The sequence below is a fragment of the Pieris napi genome, chromosome 11 (genome assembly GCF_905475465.1).
Source record: "Pieris napi chromosome 11, ilPieNapi1.2, whole genome shotgun sequence".
Lineage (NCBI taxonomy): Eukaryota > Metazoa > Arthropoda > Insecta > Lepidoptera > Pieridae > Pieris > Pieris napi.
The window spans coordinates 3,046,583-3,066,890 of NC_062244.1; the positions used below are offsets into that span (position 1 = coordinate 3,046,583).

A 20,308-nucleotide genomic window follows, 5' to 3' on the forward strand; every position below is an offset into this window, starting at 1 on the left:
GTAAAAGTAATATTGCATGTAATAAACCAAATATAACTAATAAGTAGTAAAAAGCCTTTTTAATGATCACGACAAAATTATTCTTTCTGCACAAGGAGCTGTCTGTCACGCCTATGACAAAAAGATGTTTATTAAAGAGGCAATGGCCCGTTATTGTCTGTATCATTGTTTTGAGATTGGTTTTATTTAAGCTTAGAAGTCGCTTTGTCAGTTGCGGATTCACTGCTGGCAGAGCCTGTTTGCAATCCGTACTTCGCGACCATCGGTAATGTTGGAGTTCAGCAGATTTCTGGCGAATTCATGTTCGCACTAGTGAGAAGGGCAAGGGGAGGAACGAATACGGGCCAGCAGGCATCATTCCGGAGCCTCTTCGTGCAAGCTCGTCGGCAGCATCATTGCCGAACCACTGTGTCTTTTTATCCATTGCAAGGTCCTGTTTGTTAGAGTTATGGCCTCCAGTGCTTCGTGACACTCCAGGTTACAAGTCACAGGAGACGCCCTTGCGCTAGTCGTGGAATAAACGCCCATTCAGGCCGAGCTGAGCTTAAAGGCCCTTAAGGCCAATAGCGAGATTCCATTAAAAAAAATATGTATATAGGAATAACAGGCAACAGCTCATGCTTTGTCAGACTCAGTTGCCATTTTCATACAAATTCTTTTAGCGTTAGTAGTTACTATAGTCGTATTTTTAATTAGACGAAGCCAACTGACAGTAGCTAATGTCACTTTGTAAAATAATGTTGCCATATTTAAAGTAATAGTGATGCGTTCAGTTTTTGTTCAATCAGATGAATGAACAATGAGTGTGAATAGTCAATCATTTCAAACAATAAAAGAATATTATTTCTATTTCAAAATTGTATAAAAGTGCTCTGATATAAGTTAGGTACTAGTACTATTTAACTACAATCAGTTTTTTGACGTCTTATTACAAAGCACGGCGATGGCAACTAGTGCCATCACCGATCATTAATTCAGGGGTTTTTACTTTGTCACAACACTATTTTTATTTCATTAAAAACTGACAACACCGTAAACGTCAGTTGACTTCGTCTATAGTGCTTTTCATGAAAGAAGTCCCGCGGTGATTTTTGGAACTAAATTTGACAGGTCGGCAATGTTGTCATTCGTCTATATTATCAAGTTCGTTTGTTGTGGTAGATTTTTGTGAATTTTTAACTAGCTTAGTGCATTTTAAAGATTGATTACAATGCCAAAAGTTGTAAAAAGTTCGGCTCGAGAAATGATATTAAAGGTGAAAGAGTTCTGTAAAGCGGAACATAAGAATCAAGGTGTTTTAATACCACTAAACAATGTTCGGAAGAGAGTTGCCGCCATAACAGGTACTTTTAGAGTTGCCATTTAATAGGGTTTTGCTGTATTGATGGGACTTTTATGATATAAATTCGTTTTTGCGACAAAATTGAATAAATACATAACGTGATGAAACTAGGTAACTGAAATTAAAACATATATTACATATTACATAAGCATTATAAACTTAAAGTTACTATTATTTTTAATTGTTCATAATTTAATTGCAGGTGTGTCAGAGAAAACTGTAACAAGAATTACAAACGAAGGTATAACTGAGAAGGCGGCGTGTACTTCGAAAAAAATTGTAACCCAACAATTATGCAATAAAACTCTGAATAAAAAATTGTATTGCTTTTCTTTACCCTATTTTCTCATATTTTCCCTGTAAGTAGAACACCGCTAATATAAGTAAATAAAAATATACTTTTTACATAACAGAAATATTGTTTCATCGAAGTATGCAGAAAATAATATTATTTGATATATTACATCTGCTAAATTAAATGTAAATAAAATAGGTAAATTTTTTACTCATAAATGGCAACATTACGTCATGCGATTGCAGCGCCGCGTCTGGGGGACTTCTTTCATGAAAAGGACTATAATTAAAAATTCGACTATAGTTACTAGTTCGTATATCAATACGTCACGCCTGTCGAAACGTGATTTTTTGTCAAGCTTCAGCCTTCAGAATTCAGATTTATTTGTTATTAAATAGGGTGTGTACCTTTTACCTATTTACTGCGGAATTACTAAGCACTTTTGGAAACTGAAAATATTGTTGAAATACAATGACTGAAACTAAAGAAAATGTTTTTTTGTTTGTTCCAAATATTATAGGTTTGTATTTTCTGTTTATAGACCAATTATGTTACTTTAATTGTTGATTATTAAACTTTAATGATAAATTGTCAAATTTCAGGATATGCTAGAATAATTCTTGCCGTGTTATCGTTTTATTATATGCCTACTCATTGTGCATTAGCTGTTACCTGCTATATAGTATCGGCTCTCCTTGATGCGATCGATGGTCATGCTGCACGGTACTTTAATCAGAGTAAGTGTGTTATGTATATATTTTGTGACATGTATATGCAATTCAGTTACTTATCTAATTAGCTATATAAGCGTTGGTGATTGCCTACGTTTATACACACTTTTGTCAAAGATAGGACGAAACTTAAACAAATTAAAAAAAATACATTGTATTTCTTAATTTAAAAATTTAATTACAGGTACTAAATTCGGTGGTATGTTGGATCAACTTACTGATAGGGCTGGTACAGCTGCTCTTATGATGACATTGGCTACATTTTATCCTAAATACACCTTTTGGTTTCAAATATCTATGATTATTGATATCTCTTGCCATTGGCTGTATTTGCATTCATCAATATTGCAAGGAAAGACTTCCCACAAGTTCATAGATATGTCGGAAAACCCTGTTATGCATTTATACTACACTAACAAAACTATTCTCTTCTTAATGTGTGCTGGAAATGAAGCATTCTATGCAGCATTGTATGTCAGCAATTTCTACACCGGCTTTACAAGTAAGAAATTTTAAAATTATGGGTTATTATTTACTAGTAACTTACTAACAACAATTACCTTAAATGGTTGCTTTAAAGAGGAGTTTATCCTTGTTATGGGACATTGAGTTTAAGGAGATTTCACTTTAACTGAATCAGAGTTATAAGAGTAGGTCAATTGACAATTCTTATTTGAACGCTATTGCATAGTCTGTTATTTTCGTCTGACGTCTTTTGCTGCACCAGTTATGCTGTATTTTTTTACTTGTTTTATTCATATCTTGCGATATTAAGGCATCTTCGTGATAAAGCACGTGCAAGCAATCCCAGTTTGAAAACAAAAAAACGGATTTCTTAAAAAGTTCGGAACGCATGATGCCGACAGTCGAGTTAATTACGGGCTAGGACAAAGCGACAAAAGAACGTACACAGTTCCGCAGTTTTAACTAATTTCGGCATCTTAAAAAGTACTTTTTATTATTTAATTGTCGTTATTAAGGTACCCACCCTATAGTAGAGTGTATCATTGCATTGTATGAAAGATAAGTTACACCAACAAGTGATTTCAACACTTAAGTGGGTTTGTTGTTAAATCGAGGGACCTAACATGGAGTTTACATTGTATATATATGAAAAAAATATTTTACAGTACTAGGTATACTTTAAAACACATGATAGTGTAAAATTTATGTTTTTTTTTCATAAACTTTTATATTAACAGTTCATATGTATGCTTGTGTATAACATTTTAATCTTTGTTTCAGTCTTGGGTCTGGGAATTTTCCCTTTGATTGCTATCTTGTCAGCCCCTGTAGCTCTGGTAAAGACATTAATCTCTGTACTTCATGGGATTGTTGCATCTATTAACTTAGCTACCATTGATCTTCAAGAGAGAGCAGCTATATCCGCCAAACAAATTAATTAAACAGGCTGAAATAACAATTATGGCCAAATATTTTCAGCATTTTCTCAACTACCAAAAATAATAATTTTTATAGTTTGTATCTCAATAGTTTAAGTAGCTAGTCACTTAATTTTGTGATAATTTAAGCATTTCATTGAATTTATATTATTATATTTATATTATTATTTACTAAAACAATAAGTTATTTTAAAAATAATTTATTAATATTTGTGTCAGAACCAATACTTAATAAGTTTAGTCACAGTAGTTTGTCAGTGGTTGGACACAGAGTATAAGGATAACATTTCTATGGGTGAAGACAAAACTGCAATCATATTTTATTGAATAGAGTAGTGGTGTTGTTAAGACCTTCAAGTTTAATTTTTTGTTGTTTTAAATTTGGTCTGAAATCTACTATATAAAAATAAGACGGGTTTTCCTTCCTAACGCTATAACTCCAGAACGCACGAACCGATTTCTACGGTTTTGCATTCGTTGGAAAGGTCTCGGGCTCTTGAGGTTTATAGCAAAGAAAATTCAAGAAAAATTTCAACAGAAAAGCGGGATCACCAAACGAAATGTTACATAAAACGAACCCATCTGGTGGCGAAACGGAGTTCGCCGAGTTTGCTAGCATGTTATAATAATTAAGCATAAGATAATTTTTTTTTTTAATTATTTACTTAAATCATTTATTAAATGTTGTATGTAGGTTCATGTAAAATGTTTATAATTTTAAATAAGGGCTGATTTTTAAGAGTACCTATATGAATGTTAGAATAAAGAATTATTTGTATACAACTGTATGTTGCTTCATTCTGAAGAACATTTCAAAATTAGCCTGTATAATATGGTAGTTAATGCTTCATTGCACTGTAATGTTTAGTATGTGAAAACTTTCATTCCTACCCGATCCACCCATGCCATTTGTGATGATTACCTATTGTGGTAAAAATAATATTAGTTTAATCTTTCAGTAGTAAGATAGATACATATTTAATATGTAAGTATTGTGAAACAATATTTTGATTACATTTAAGTTTCAGTAATTTATATGAGAATTCTTCTCTAAAAAAACATACACTGACTTGACTTCATTTCATTTATCATTAATTAAAATAATGAATTTGAATCTTATATATCTTGAAATATGAAGATGCAAACAAAAAGGCTTGCCTTGTGATTGAATAACATCATCACAAATTCAGTTTCATGGATAAATTACCTCTTATTATTTATGAATATTGTATTTTTGCACTGCAAATGTATACTGGTAAACTAATTACTCCTCTGTAATACTTTGTTGTTTTTACTGTCAATTCATTATTTTTGTGAAAAATAAATGATTGTATCCTAATAAGTTCTGTATGTCCAATAAAATAACTATGTGTTAGAATGCAATTTATTTTGACATAAATTTAAAGGTTTATCATAAGCAATAGCACTTGTGTTACTATTAAAAATTTAGTTTCTCATACGTTATTTTAAAGAAAAGAACTAAATTTTATTAATCGTAGTTAACATTATATTGAGACAAAGAAAATAGTTAAAACTATAAGAAACCATTATCACTGCAGAAAGTAACCTAACCTTTAAGACTGCTCATTCCAGCTCTCATAATTTCATCAACAAGTAGTAAGTTACTTGCAATTACAGAGCAGGAGTTAAGTATTTGTTTCTTTACAATATAATTATCATAGATACCCATATCTGTGGGCTTAATTGCTTCTCCACTGTTAAGATCTAAGCCAATTGGATCAGGACTCAAACGGGCTTCCTCTTGCAACTTCACAATAGTATCTTGGGCATCATAACCGGAATTAACAGCTAGAGTCTTCGGAATAACAAGAAGGGCCTCAGCATAGGCCTGGATTCCAAGCCGAGCCTTTCCCTTGACAGTGTCCTTGTATTTTAGGAGTTCCAAATTAGTTTTAATTTCAAATGCCGCAGCTCCTGGCACAATACATTTGTCTTCAATAGCATTGTTAATTGCACGAAGACCATCACGTATAGCATCCTTGATCTGCGTGAGTGTGTGTTTGTTTGGTCCTTTGATAAGAATTGTAACAGATTGTGGGTTCTTGCAGTTTTCAACAAATGTGTATTTCTCTTCACCAAGGATATGTTCATAAACTAAGCCAGCATATCCGAGACATTCCTCAGTCAAATCGTCGACAGAGTTCATAGCAGAACCACCGCAAGCGAGTGCTAAACGTTCCATGTTACGGCGTTTTGCTCTGCGCAGAGCAATGATGCCCTCCTTTGCAAACACATCTAGGGAAAGAGGATCAATTCCTTTCTGGTTGATCACAACAAAGGACTTGTCTGTACCATCACACAGTTTTTTCTTAAGAGCAATTATCTAGAATAAATACAGTAGTTTTATAGTCAAAACTAAAAACAAAATATTATTATTATACTATAATAAATAAAAAAATTAAACTTACCTTTTTTACTCTAAGGTCAATAAAGTCTCTCTCAGCAGCTACAAGTTTTTCTCTGTCTTCAGCAGACTTGTAGAAGAAACCAGAGTTGACTTCTGTCTTCTCATATTCAAGAGAGACATTACATGTCAGTATGTATGCATTTTCCACACGCTTAGGCATATCGGGATGACGAGCACCATGATCCATCACAAGGCCTATGTTTAATAATTAAATTAATCAAAATGGATAACTGTCTAGTCTTATACTGTCTTAATTTTGCATGTGGGCAGTAATATACTACTTACCTTTGATTAAAGATGTCTCTGTGGCAGTTTTATGCTGCATTTCCATCAATTCAACCATGTGCAGATCTACACTTTTTCCAGGTGTACGGATGGACAGAACAGCATCCACACAGGCGTCTGTTAATACATTAGCTAGGTTTTGGTGTACCTAAAAACATATGACCAAAATATTTCATTGCATACTGTATAAAAGCAGTCAATTCAAAACTATTATTATTGAAAGGGTAAGATTCATAGTCACTTTACAATTACTATAACTTCCTTTTGTAAATATGTTTAAGACATACTGGAGTCATAATTTGCACCATGTCTTGACTCTGAATTTTACCCTGTGAGTCTTAACTCAAAACTTAAGTATAGCATAGCTCTGTCCATAATGTATTAGCTAAATTCACCTTTGTTTTTAAAGAAGTACGGGCAACATCCAAAAGACTCTCTCTATTGACCTCAATTGGTACTTTCATGCTATCAAGCACTTCTAAAGCTTTATTTCTTGCTAAATCAAAGCCTTCAGTAACAATTCTTGGATGAAGTCCTGAAACAATAAAAATTATATTAGATTGACTATGAAATTGGAGTTTTGTATGCATTGGTATTCAAATGATTCAAACTGCTCTTCATTGAATACAGTCAAGTGGAAGAAGCTGGGAGGTCCCGCCCAGAGGTGAGAACAGTACTCCATGTGGGGCCGAATGTATACACGGTGGCCTGTGTCAAGGGGAGTAGCGACAAAGGATGTTTTTTCAGCAGAAAACGTGTGTCTCAAGACCAATAGAGTGATTCTCCCTGTGCAAGGGTGAAAGGTGGCGGGGCCAAATTAACAATGTGCTCAGATTCTGCCTTAGCCCTAGCATCTCGACACGACGCCGGTTCCGCCCACGCTTTAGCCCATTCTTGCTTTCGACGCGAAGCTGCCTTGGAAGAATGTTTAAACCAGGGCTGCCACTTACTCCCGATAGGCACCGCAGAAAATGAAGTAAAGAGTTCCATGCCCTGCAGAACCATTTTGGCGACAGAATCAAGCCCTCAAGGGTAGGGCGTAAAAAAGACGGTATCCCGTCCCGAAACCAGCTAACTTCTAGGTGACAAATACGGCGATATCCCGCAAAGTGGGGCCGTGGAGGATAAGAAAATGTTTGTATTACAATTTTTTATATTTACATGGCCCCAAAAACTGCCAGATTGACAATTCATAGATAATTAAATTTGTAAATGCTGCTTATAAAATCCAAATTTTTGCATTTCTCCACCATTCATAATGTTACTTTTAAATACATATACTGTAAAAGAGTGTATAATTAGTTTAATTTTTACCTTCACTTATATAAATATCAGCCTGCTTCAAGAGTTCTCCAATCAAGAGGACAGTAGAAGTTGTTCCATCACCCGTCGCGTCGTCTTGAGCAGTTGAAGCTCTAGCAATCAGAGAAGCTGTTGGATGCTGAATCTGCATCTCATGCAGAAGAACATTTCCATCTTTAGTTATCTTGATGTCACCAGCACCAGATACTAACCTATATTATACAAAAACCATTATGTATCCACAAAAATGTCTTATAGAAGTAAAAGTTGATTTAAACAATTTTACGAAGTTTTTTTAAATTTTCCTCTTAGGTGATCATCCAAGAGGTCCTTTGTTACAGATAAGCCTAAAACACATCATCAAAACTGAAAGACAAATAGCCTACTTAATTTTCAGATTGTTTGCAAGAACGTAAAGTACATATATTTTTATTTAAGCTTTTGTTAATTTAACAAAACAAAACAATTCATAGAAGCCAGATGATGATGGTAGAAAACTCCAAATTATTTGCAATAGCGGATAACAGAACTCGTGATTTCAGCCAACGCACCGCATGTTACTATAATTGTCTCATTTTTCTATATTCAACATAATATTTTTACGATTGATTTTGGAGGATGACATAATGACACAAATAACGGTTTAAATATAAAGCGTTTACTGTAAGTACCAGATTTGCAGAAATACTAACATTTTTAGTGTTCCTTTTGGTCCTAGGTTAGTTTTCATGACATCTTGAATGCCTTTTGCTGCTGATATATTAACGGCTAATGCCTGTGCAGCTCTGGCAAATTCAGCCTTGGGGTTTAATAAACTTATTGCTGCCATTTCTAAATAGAATATTCACGAATTATTCCAAATATTAGCAGCACTTCTCGAAAAGATATTTTGCCGATAGCTCAAATAAATGAAACTCGAGGAATAATTACAGATATAAGATACCTAATAAACTCACAGATTATGGAGAGGTAAAATAAGTGCGTTTTCCAATTACATAATGCGACTCAGTGCCGCACAATGCCGCATAATACTGAAGCTTAATTGGAACGTGAATTAGTTTTCAAGTGCATCAGCAGAGTGCGCTAAGTCAGTGTTGAAAAAAAAATGTTCTGAATAGAGTTAGCAACCTCATTAATGTATAAATAATGTGGTTAACAATAATAATTGGTTGAAAACTTTTTACGCTTATTTTAATAATCAAATTATTTCATTAACATTTTTTTACTGAAATAAGAGAAAGCCTTTAAAGAATATAAGGTTTTAACAAGCTAAATTAACAGTAAAATAGGTATATAGTTTCATGTAAGAAGTTTACATCATTTACGTTTTGAGTAATTTTTTTTAAATGATTTCTAAAAAAATTATATACTTTTTCAAAACCATTGCAATGTTCACAAGAGTATAATGCTGTAAAATAAATTTGTTTACAAATCCGAATTTTAAAATAAAATTGTATTCATATTTTAAATGTGGAATATAAAAAAAGTTAATATTTATACCTTCATCCATACTTATATTTATTTTTTTTAGCAGTTTGAAATAACTTTAATTGTTTTCAAAATTTACGACTAAACAAAATTTTCAACAATAAATAATATTTACTAACGAAAATTTCGATAAATGCCAACTTAAAGAAAAACACTGGTCAATTTTCTGTCACTGTGTTGGTATTTATAACGAGAAGCACGCGAGAGCATTCGTTTTGGGAGTGCTCAATTGTGCGAAGCGTTGCTGTAGTTGGAACATTCAACGTAGAGCATTATGCCGCAAAATGCGCTCTAGTGCTGTAATTGGAAAACGCACTAAACTTTCATACTTCATACCGGGATCAGAGACACAGATTACGAAGACTATATCACAGACAGATAACGACGACAAACACGAGATTGCGGATCTTCGTTGATATTTAGTTATATATTAAACAAAAATAATTATAAAATAGAATATGGATAGATAAGTGAATTACCCTTAGTTACTACTTAGTACTTACTTACTTACTTTGAAACCAAATTCTACAATCAACATGGCAATATGATGGTGGCACACAAAAACAAGCTGAAGAGTGCAGAGACAGAATGTTCCACAGTAATTTACAACTCTATACTTATCTATGGCAATCTCTGCTTACACAGATTACGGTTTACTTTGGCGTTATTGAAATCACAGATTCATAATTATATTATGGTCATAGGGAAATTAGGATACTGGATAGGGTTACAAAAATAAATGTTCTATTTTAAGCTTAGACTTGCTAAGCACGAGATAGTACCAGAAAATTCTTATGTGACTTGAAACTTATCAATATAAGTTTTGTGTAAAGCAATAATATAATATTAGAAATGGTGCAAGTGGAAGAGGCAGAAAACTACAAAAACAAAGGTAATGATGCCTTCAAATCAGAAGATTACGAACTTGCTTTGTCCCTATACAACAAAGCGATTAATATTACTGCAAAAGACAGTCGCGATATGGCCACATACTTAAAGAATCGAGCTGCTGCCTATCTCAAACTAAAAGAATATGAGAAAACCATCAACGATTGTAATGAAGCTTTAGATATAATTCCGGAAGATCCAAAAGCTATGTTCCGGCGTGCACAAGCACTTGAAAACTTAGAACGCTTTGAAGAGGCCTACAGAGATGCTAAAACAATATTTACAGTAGATCCTGCAAATAAAGCTATACAGCCTATGTTAGGCCGCTTACATGCAATTGTTGAAGAAAGAGCAAGAACCGCCGCTCAAACCAGTAACAAGGTGGACCAAATGTTCAAGCTGGCATTTGATCTTACTGCTGATAATGATAAGCGTGAAAAGGCAATGACTAATCTTCTTGTTCTATCTAAAGAAAATGCAGCTGCTGAAGTTATGTTGAAAAATGGTATCATTCATAAAATTCAACAATTAGTTAAAAATGAAAAACATGCTGAAATATACATAAATTCGATCCGTATCATTAGCCAGTTATGTAAAGGGAATGTACAGAGAACAACAAGTGTAATTAATGTAGTTGGTGTGCCTTGGTTCTTGGAAATAATTGATAGTGACAAAGAAGAAATTGTAAATGTAGCCCAGTACTGTCTTCAGACCATACTGAACACATTTTCTGGGATGGATAGTAAAAAGGAGGCCATACCAGATAAAAAATTGTGTGAAGAACATAAATCTTCAATAGACACCCTACTTACTTGCTTAACTTATTCAATAACTAATAGAGTTATCACTGGTCTAGCGAGAGATGCTATTATAGAGTTAGTAATGAGGAATTGTCATTATACTGCTCTTAATTGGTCTGAAAGATTTATTGAAATTAGAGGCTTACAGCGATTACTAGAGGTCTGTAGTGAGTTAGAAGAGTACAAATATGAATCAGCTATGAATATTACTCCGTCTTCAAGGACAATTGCTGCAGCTTGCCTTGCCAAGATATATGAAAATATGTATTATGATGAAGCTAGAGCAAAATTTAATGAACAAGTAGATGATTTTGTTAAAAGCAAACTTCTGACACCAGACCTTGAGTCTAAAGTCCGTGTCACTGTTGCTATCACATCACTGCTAAGAGGACCTCTTGATGTTGGGAATTATGTTATATCAAAGGAGGGTATCATAGAAATGATTTTAGTTATGGCCCAAACTGATGATCCATTACAGCAAAAAACTGCATGTGAATGCCTGATTGCTGCTGCGTCTAAAAAAGATAAAGCAAAAGCTATTATTACTAAAGGTGTTGATATCTTAAAAAAATTATATACTTGTAAAAATGATGCTGTTAGAGTAAGAGCTCTTGTTGGATTATGCAAAATTGGTAGTTTTGGTGGAGATGATGCTTCAATTCGTCCATTTGCAGATGGTTCAACTACAAAATTGGCGGATGCCTGTAGAAAGTTTCTTATAAACCCAGCTAAAGATAAAGACATGAGAAAATGGGCAGCAGAAGGCCTTTCTTACCTTACCTTAGATGCAGATGTAAAAGAAAAATTAGTAGAAGATAAAGCTGCTCTGAATTCACTTATAGAGCTTGCAAAAACTGGTGATCAGTCTTGTGTTTACGGTGTTGTAACTACACTAGTCAACCTGTGTAATGCATATGAAAAACAAGAAATAATGCCTGAAATGCTTGAGCTAGCAAAATTTGCAAAGCATCACATCCCAGAGCAACATGAATTAGATGACCCTGACTTTGTTAATAAAAGATTAACTGTATTGTGTAAAGCAGGTGTGACCTCAGGTTTAGTTGCCTTAGCTAAAACTGAAAGTCATAATTCAAGAGAGTTAATTGCTAGAGTGTTTAATGCTATTTGTAGTCTACAAGACTTGAGGGGTATAGTAGTACAACAAGGAGGAGCAAAAGTATTGATTCCAATGGCCTTAGAGGGGACAAATACTGGTAAGAAACAGGCTGCTCAAGCCTTAGCACGTATTGGAATAACAATAAATCCAGAAGTTGCATTCCCTGGACAAAGAAATTTAGAAGTAGTCAGACCATTATTAGCATTATTACATCCTGATTGCACTGCTTTAGAAAATTTTGAGGCACTTATGGCTTTGTGTAACTTAGCTGGAATGAATGAAACAACTCGAAATAGAATACTTAAGGAAGGGGGATTATCTAAAATTGAAAACTATATGTATGAGGATCATGTTATGCTGCAAAGAGCTGCAACTCAATGTATATGTAATTTAGTGCAGTCAGAAGAAGTGATAAAAACCTTTGAGGGTAATAATGATAAGACAAAGTTTTTAACTCTACTTTGCCAGGAGGAAGATATAGACACAGTCATGGCTGCCTCTGGAGCTTTATGTGTATTGACCTCTGCAAATAAAACATGTTGCAGAAAAATTCTTGACCTTGATTCATGGTTAGAATCCTTAAGATGTTTGTTAGCAAACCCTAATAAAGAAATACAGTACAGAGGAACTTATCTCTTGTACAACATTGTTAAGGAAGATGTTGATATGGCTGCTAGGGTATTTGAGACTGATGTTATGGAAATATTAATGGCAATTACAAAGCTAGATGACCAGGAATGCAAAAGAGCAAAGGAATATGCTCAAAAGTGCCTAAATGCTGGTGAGGAATTAGGTGTAATTCGAAAGCCAGATGACAAGTTGCCTCACTAAAATCTTACATACATAAGAATAAATGTAACTAAACATAGATTTATATGAAAGAAATTTTTACAAAATTAACTCTGAAAATAAAAATTTATTTATTACTAACAGTATTTATAACTTTTAGATATTAAAAATGTTTATTGTTTGAGTATGTTTTTATTTCTGCCTTATATAAATATGTTGACCCAAAAAAAACCATGTTAAATTTTAGATTATACAATATGCATACTTAATTTAAATATAATTTGATTTGTTGAAGCCTTATGGTAGTTGGGCCGTGCTCACTGCTCATTGCCATTAAGGAGAGCCTTAAACCTTTAAACAATTATGGGGGTCGAAACTGTATTACCCTTTACTTTACTAGTACTCTATGGTAAATATCTATGGAGGTATACAGTAGTGGTTTTAACCTGCACCTAACCTTTCTCACCATGAATTCATTACACAGTAATACTATAAAGTTATAAAATTATTAATATTACGAATATTAGTTAGTAACTAGAAGATTATTTTTGGTAACTAATAGTTACCAAAAATAATCTTTATTTTTATCCTGTATTAGAAGATAGAAATTAAAAGTGAGTGTCTGTGGCAGAAAGTGACACAAAAATGGAAATGGAGACTTCTGCCTTTGTGAATGACAGCTTGATTTGGTTTGGTTTCCGCTGTGCTATTGTGGCTTTCGCTAGTTTTTCGAGTTTATATTAAAAATCTACTTATGATGTCTATTTCAACTGCTACAGGTTCGTTTATATGGTTTACACGCTTGATTATATTAAATTTTTAAGACTTATATCAATTTTGTCGCTATGCTTGCGAAGTAGTGTTTTTCGGAGCAAAGCCATGGAATCCCATATGGCGGTCTATGCTCCACATGATATAATGACGCCAAGTAAAGCTAAAAAGTATTGCTGCCATAAAGTTCATTCAAATGCGCACCGTAGTCATCAATATTTGGCAAAAATTTTAAGTAACAACTTACGTTTGTTAACGTTAGGTTACTAAGTTATATATTCTAATTTTTTTTACCTTTCTAGCGTCTTCGGCGACGCCGGACATTTATAGAGTACTTTTTTTTAGGCCACTGAAAAAAAAGATCCCAGTTCTCTTTTCAATTCTTCAAATGTTTAGTTTTATTATTAAAAGTAAAATGTTACAATGTTTTGATTTTGTTAAGGTTCAAAAACAACAAAATTTCTTAGTTAAACATTAATAATATGAATGCTAATAATAAATGTTGTGATCATGTTTTGTATTAAATTATCTTAATAGTTGATTGTTAAGATGGTTATTACTTTTTTTAATTACAGGATACAGGATTAATTTATTTTAGGTAGTAGCAACTACTATATTCAAACATAATACAGTTACATAAAACAGTTTTTACAAATATCTATATAAATTAAAAAATATTAAATATACTTTGTAACTTAAGTACTTTGTTTTGTTAGAAACAATAATTTAAGAAATCAATAGGTCTTATAAGTTTACTTAGTTCATAAAGCTTGTTTGAGTTGATTGTTTATTTATGTTTCAGATGACCGCACCGAAGGAGATGATGATACATCACAAGGAAGCCAACCTAAAGGTGAAAGCAGTGAATCAGAAAATGAGAACGAAAATGAGAATGAAAATGACAATGAAAATGAAGCACAGAACCAGAATGGAGGAGGTGGGATAAGCCCAGAAGTTCATGAGATTACTAGTGATGATGAAATAGTTACCAATGATGATGAATCTTCTAATTCTAGTACAGAATCAAATGATAGCTCAGAAGATTCACAACAAAGTAATAGAGATAGAGATAAAACTAAAGATGAAGATCCAATGGAAAATGGGGAGGAATCAGATATTGAAGAAGTTAATATGGAGGATCCCCTAAACCAAGTTCAAAATAAAAACAAACCTATTGTAATAAACGATACAAAGAACTTGGCAGATCTTGCTACAAAACAGAGCACTTCTAATGGTGATGACACAAATAAAGAACCAACGGTTGTGATTATTGATACCAATTCTATTCTTTCTGGAAAAGCTCCTGCCCCTGCATCAAACAAAATAAATTCTGGTAGTATTGATGCACAAAATCTATGTCAAAGTATTGCTGCAAGGGGTACAACAATAACACCCATCAGCAGTAAGAATAGTAATTCTAAGGCTAATCAAAACAGCACTACAACTCCACAAGCAAATATACTTCCATCTCTGACAGATGATATGTTTGTTGTTGAAGCTCCGTCATTTATTGTACCTTATGTTTATGAGAAACCTTCATTAAAACCATTTAGAGAATTTGTTGATAAATTAGGAAAAGAATTAGAAGATTTAAAGGCTCAAGAGGATGAAGAAAAATTAGAAAAAGAGAAAACCGAAAAAGAACAAAGAGAAAAGGTGAGAAAGGAAAAAATAGAAAAAGGTGAAATTGTAGAAGATGACGAAGTTGATAAAGATGAAAAAAAAGTTGAAGAGGGTAAGGAGAAGGTTGCAAAGAAACAGCGACGGGGACGTAGAAATGATGATGATGATGACTCTTGGGATGGGGAATCCTCTAGCGAGTCTGATGATGTTGCTAGTGATGACGACACTGTAGTGATTAAGGATAAGGACACTACAGATGATATTAAGGATCCTATGGAAATTATAACCAAAGGTTCAAGTGGAAAATCTGATAGTTACTTTGACTGTTCACTTGGACAATTCTTTATTAATATTGGAATTAACCTTGTGCAAGAATATGTACAGAGTGACTTATTAAAAACGCAAAATCGTAAATTATACAAAGAGAGGAAGTCTGATCGTAGCACTCGTGCCACAGAAGCAGCTATAGCATCTCTAACTCAAAATTATGCATACAGTAAGAAACTTAATGCTCCTTATGCTTTAAAACAAAAGCAATGTGAATTTTGTAGTTTTAAAACAGAATCTATGCTTGTTATGTCACATCATTTAGAAGCACCACACATGAAGAACAATATTTACAAATGTAATACTTGTTCCTTTGAAATTAGAAGCCCTCATGATATACTGTTTCATATGGAGGCTGAACATAACATAAGAGGTAGATTAGAAAGAGCTCCTGCTTACCAACAATGCCCAAGCTGCCACTTTGAAGACAACAGCAAAACTAAATTAGCTCGCCACCTTATTGCCTGTGCTAAAAAGTTCAAGCCAGAATTCAATCTGGGACCACCATTAGATTGGGAGCCACCAGCCAAAATACCAAAGTTGTCCAGAGCTCGAAATAATATGATGGCCCCATATCAATCTAACTTTAATCGTACACAAATTGGTTTGAGTCCTTTGGGACGTCCACCACTAAGCATATCTAATTCAGTTATACCTAATATGCCAATACTTGGTAGACCAAGAGGACGCCCACCTCTAGGAGGGCCTTCTCCACGTGCAGCTGTCTCAGGAGTGCCCATAATTAGAAGTGGAGTTATGATTATGCATAACAATCAACCGAGTGGGACCACAATTTCCAACTATCCAGTAATGAACAACCAAGGAAATCATTCTGCAACTCCAAAAATATCTATCACTCCTCTTCCACGGGTTCCACAGCCCTCATCATCCAACTCATCACAGAATTCAAAAGCCCACTTTGTTATTTGTGAAATTTGTGATGGATACATCAAAGACTTGGAACAGTTAAGAAATCACATGCAGTGGATTCATAAAGTCAAGATTCACCCTAAAATGATCTATAATCGGCCTCCCCTTAATTGCCAGAAGTGCCAGTTTAGGTTCTTTACTGACCAGGGATTGGAAAGACACTTGCTGGGTTCACATGGACTTGTAACAAGTTCCATGCAAGAAGCTGCCAACAAAGGCAAAGATGCAGGTAGGTGCCCTGTGTGTGGGAGAGTGTACCAGTGGAAGTTACTGAACCATGTTGCAAGAGATCATAACATGACTCTAAAACCAGCTCATCTGTCATACAAATGCACTGTATGCACTGCAACATTTGGAATGTACAAGCAGTTTGAGAACCATGTTTATTCGGCACACAGTGTGGTGGCCAAACGCGTCATAGAAAAAAACAAAGGTGCTCCAGCCCCCTCAAAGCCCACCGATAATGACTCATTGCTCAAACCTCTAAAGATCAGTGATGAGATAACAATTATACCTCAACCTGCCAAGTCTGGTATTACTATAACTGCAAAGGGGAAATAGCACTAACAAATGCAACTTATGTGAAACTACCTAAATATATAAATTCTTTCCCATTTGCTTCTCAGCCATGCACTTTTGCAAGATCAGGCAGTATTTTGTAAATAACCTGATATAAGCATCTTTCACATAGAATTGAAACAGAGTATATTGATAACTTAAGTTGTCAAGTTAATATAAATGTTATTTTTAAATAACAAAAAAGTAAGTTGTAAATCAGTGTATAAATTAATTATTGTAAGATCATCAATATTTTGTGACCTTTGTATTGTTCAAATCATTTTCCTACTGTTCTGTGCATTTGTGACTAGTGGGGCATCTCATAATTTTAATGTATGTCACAAATAATAAAAGCAATTTCACTAAGATCTGCATCAACACTATGTAGTGGATGATTGTGCAAGTTAGATATTAGATTTGATAACGATTATTAAGTAATATTATTATTTATTTGCTTACTCATGTATAATCCGTGACTAGTAAATTATTGCCTGTCTTAAATTTATTAATTTTTCACAAAACAGCTGATTGAATTGTAAAATTGATAGATTGAAATTAATCCAGATGCTAATTCAATTATGATTACGTAAGGTATTAATTAAGTTAGTAGATAATTAAGTAATTATTACATATTGTGTACTACTTGGGTTTCTTTATTCTTTAAACCATCTATCTCCTCAGTCATTTGAAATTTTGTTAAATCAAATAGCTACCAGTTTTGTTGTTCTGATCTCAGGTTAGTCTGAAGTGTTCTGGGTATATATATATACTAAATTTTTGTTGTACTTATAGAACGAAATTTAGATATAATTGTATTCTTTCTACTTTAATGTAAAGATGTATGTTCACACGTTTCCGAAGGGTTTTGTAAGGATAATATGTTAGAAATAAAGTTATGGAAGTAAATAATGTGAAATGTTGCGAACGGCCGTTTTTATTATTTGACCCCTTGCTAATTCACCTTATAATTTACTGCTTTAAGGCATAGATACTAAGTAAATAATTCATTAAAAATAAATAAAGTTAAATTAATGGCATATTTTTTTACAAGAAAACATCCTACAAAATTTATATTTTAGTAAAAGAAAATGGCGGCCCTGCATCACTGGCCATCGCTATAACTTAAGGCAGTGGAAACTGGATAAGATTCAATAAATAAAAAGTAATATTATTTTATTTTTTTTAGATAAAATCATAATTTAGAAATGGAGAAGATATTGTATTTAGTGGCTATTATGGATTGGGAGGTTAAATAGAATATAGGTAGGTAATGACGTCATCTGGGGTCACTAACCACTAAAGTAGGACGCATTTCGTGCTAGAAGTAGGTAGAGGCTATTTCAAAAGTACGTTTTGTTGGTGCGCACAATAATCACGTTTTGATTTTACTATTATATGATTATATATTTTTTTATAATTATTTTGGGTTAAATCAGTTACTCGTAGTATATAATACAGTGTTCAGTAATATATAATAATAATTAGTTAGTCCGGATTTTTGGATTTTAATATGAATACTATAAGTTTTCCTGCTCTAAGAAATATAGTAGGTACCTATTGCTGAGTAACGTCTTAAATCTAAATAAACGACTGAGTACCTACGAAAAACACTATTACCTACTTTGCGGTGACATAGACTATTTAATCTCACAAGTTTGAGTATAATATACATATTAGTCAAATTAGGTAGGTACTTTCTTCAGTGCATTATGAAAGCTTGTTGTATATCTACCTACTTTTAGATTCACACACACAGCCTAGTTAGATACATCCAAAATGAAATACTGAGTTAAATAAAAAGTAGCTTTAAAGTCCAAATATAGTTTTAACAATGCATATATTGACAGAATTGAGTAACAGAAGGGAATATAAAAAAGATAGGTAATTTTGAAAAAAGCATATCTGGTGTAAAAACTACACTGACGGACTCATAAACTGCATCAAAGTAAAAAACGACTGAAATAAATATTTTAACCAAGTATGCAAACTTTCTACACAGATTAAAATTGAAACGTCTTGATTGGTTCGTTAACTTTAAAACAGCGTAGGGTCATATCCTTAAGTGAATGTACTGGAAAGGACCTTAAATTTTTTTTAAAGAAAAACAGAAATTTAAAGAAAATTGGTTTAAGTAATTAAAAAATTGGTTTTAACAATAGACACAAGCTTTATGCCAGGGTTTTTTATGTTTTCATAAGGTGTATGGTATCTAATCGGTTCCGCATAGATTTGATTAGGGTTATTAAAACATCTTGCGGAATATTGTCCTATTGTTCTGAAAGTGCTGTTCTTAGTTGTGCCACTGTCGTAGGCACAGGATTTCTCGTATATACAGCTCTTTTTAAATTGTCCCAAAGATGCTCAATGGGATTAAGATCCGGGCTTCGTGCTGGCCAATTCATTCTATGTATCCCAACCTCTTTGCAATATTGTCGAACTAGTGCAGCAGCGTGCGGCCGGGCATTATCCTGCAATTAAGTAAAATTTTCGCCTATAAATCCCATGTAAGGCACCACGTGATCTTCTAAGATCTTTGTTATGTAGCGATGTGCAGTCAAACCCCCTCTACTAGCGTTTTGACGGACCATGTCTATGAACAGAAGTTCTGTTCGCCCGTTTATCGATATGCCACACAAATTTGGACCATTTGCTGGTCTAAAAGGGGTGATATCCGCTTACTTTAACCTTTTTCTTATTGTTCGTGCACTAACGTTTACTCCACGCACTTCATTTAGCTCTGTTATGAATTTTGATGTTAACTGACGTGAGGAAACGATTACGCAGGGAAGTTGTAACAAAAAATCGGTCATCACGACCGGTGGTTGCTCGAGTTCTGCCTGTACCACGTCTCCTTTTGTAAGAACCTGTCTCCAAACCTTCTGTATATTCTAGAAACCGTAGACTGGTTTAAATTTAAATTTCTACCAATCGTTCGTTGATCCAAGCCCGCCCGCACCAATGCTACAATTTGAGCGAAGTATCCATATTATGGTTCAGAAACTCTCGATGAGTTAAAAAGCTAACCCAACATTTCTGCTGGTAACAATAATTCAATTGTCAAAAGAAAAAAAATATCAATAAGAATCAATTTTAAAAAACACGCAAATCTGATACTACGATTAAATTTTTCTTTTCCCGGCTATATTCATTTGTTTTACTGCAGTTCTATTTTTGAATACATATTGCTTTTTTTTAAGATTAAGGGCCAGTCTCTCCATATTTATATAATTT

General features: G+C 33.6%; 4 protein-coding genes across 4 annotated transcripts; 3 read left to right on the forward strand and 1 right to left on the reverse strand.

Annotated features, from left to right (window-relative positions):
- The first annotated feature begins 1,952 nt into the window (after positions 1–1,952).
- Positions 1,953–4,227, forward strand: LOC125053611 (CDP-diacylglycerol--inositol 3-phosphatidyltransferase). The gene is made up of 4 exons (XM_047655038.1): positions 1,953–2,157; positions 2,240–2,374; positions 2,553–2,870; positions 3,614–4,227. The coding sequence occupies exons 1-4, from the start codon at positions 2,109–2,111 to the stop codon at positions 3,772–3,774; spliced, it is 663 nt and encodes a 220-aa protein (XP_047510994.1). The 5' UTR covers positions 1,953–2,108; the 3' UTR covers positions 3,775–4,227.
- Positions 4,228–5,141: 914 nt separating this feature from the next.
- LOC125053610 (T-complex protein 1 subunit zeta) lies at positions 5,142–8,740 on the reverse strand. The gene is made up of 6 exons (XM_047655037.1): positions 8,479–8,740; positions 7,799–7,998; positions 6,880–7,019; positions 6,485–6,632; positions 6,201–6,394; positions 5,142–6,115 (listed from the first exon to the last, which is right to left on the reverse strand). The coding sequence occupies exons 1-6, from the start codon at positions 8,613–8,615 to the stop codon at positions 5,339–5,341; spliced, it is 1,596 nt and encodes a 531-aa protein (XP_047510993.1). The 5' UTR covers positions 8,616–8,740; the 3' UTR covers positions 5,142–5,338.
- A 1,219-nt stretch (positions 8,741–9,959) lies between these two features.
- LOC125053756 (protein unc-45 homolog B) lies at positions 9,960–13,049 on the forward strand. The gene has a single exon (XM_047655291.1). It carries the CDS (start codon positions 10,127–10,129, stop codon positions 12,908–12,910), a length of 2,784 nt encoding a protein of 927 aa, XP_047511247.1. The 5' UTR covers positions 9,960–10,126; the 3' UTR covers positions 12,911–13,049.
- A 450-nt stretch (positions 13,050–13,499) lies between these two features.
- LOC125053592 (MOG interacting and ectopic P-granules protein 1) lies at positions 13,500–18,002 on the forward strand. Its single transcript, XM_047655011.1, has 2 exons — positions 13,500–13,647; positions 14,442–18,002. The coding sequence occupies exons 1-2, from the start codon at positions 13,623–13,625 to the stop codon at positions 17,078–17,080; spliced, it is 2,664 nt and encodes an 887-aa protein (XP_047510967.1). The 5' UTR covers positions 13,500–13,622; the 3' UTR covers positions 17,081–18,002.
- The last annotated feature ends 2,306 nt before the right edge of the window (positions 18,003–20,308 follow it).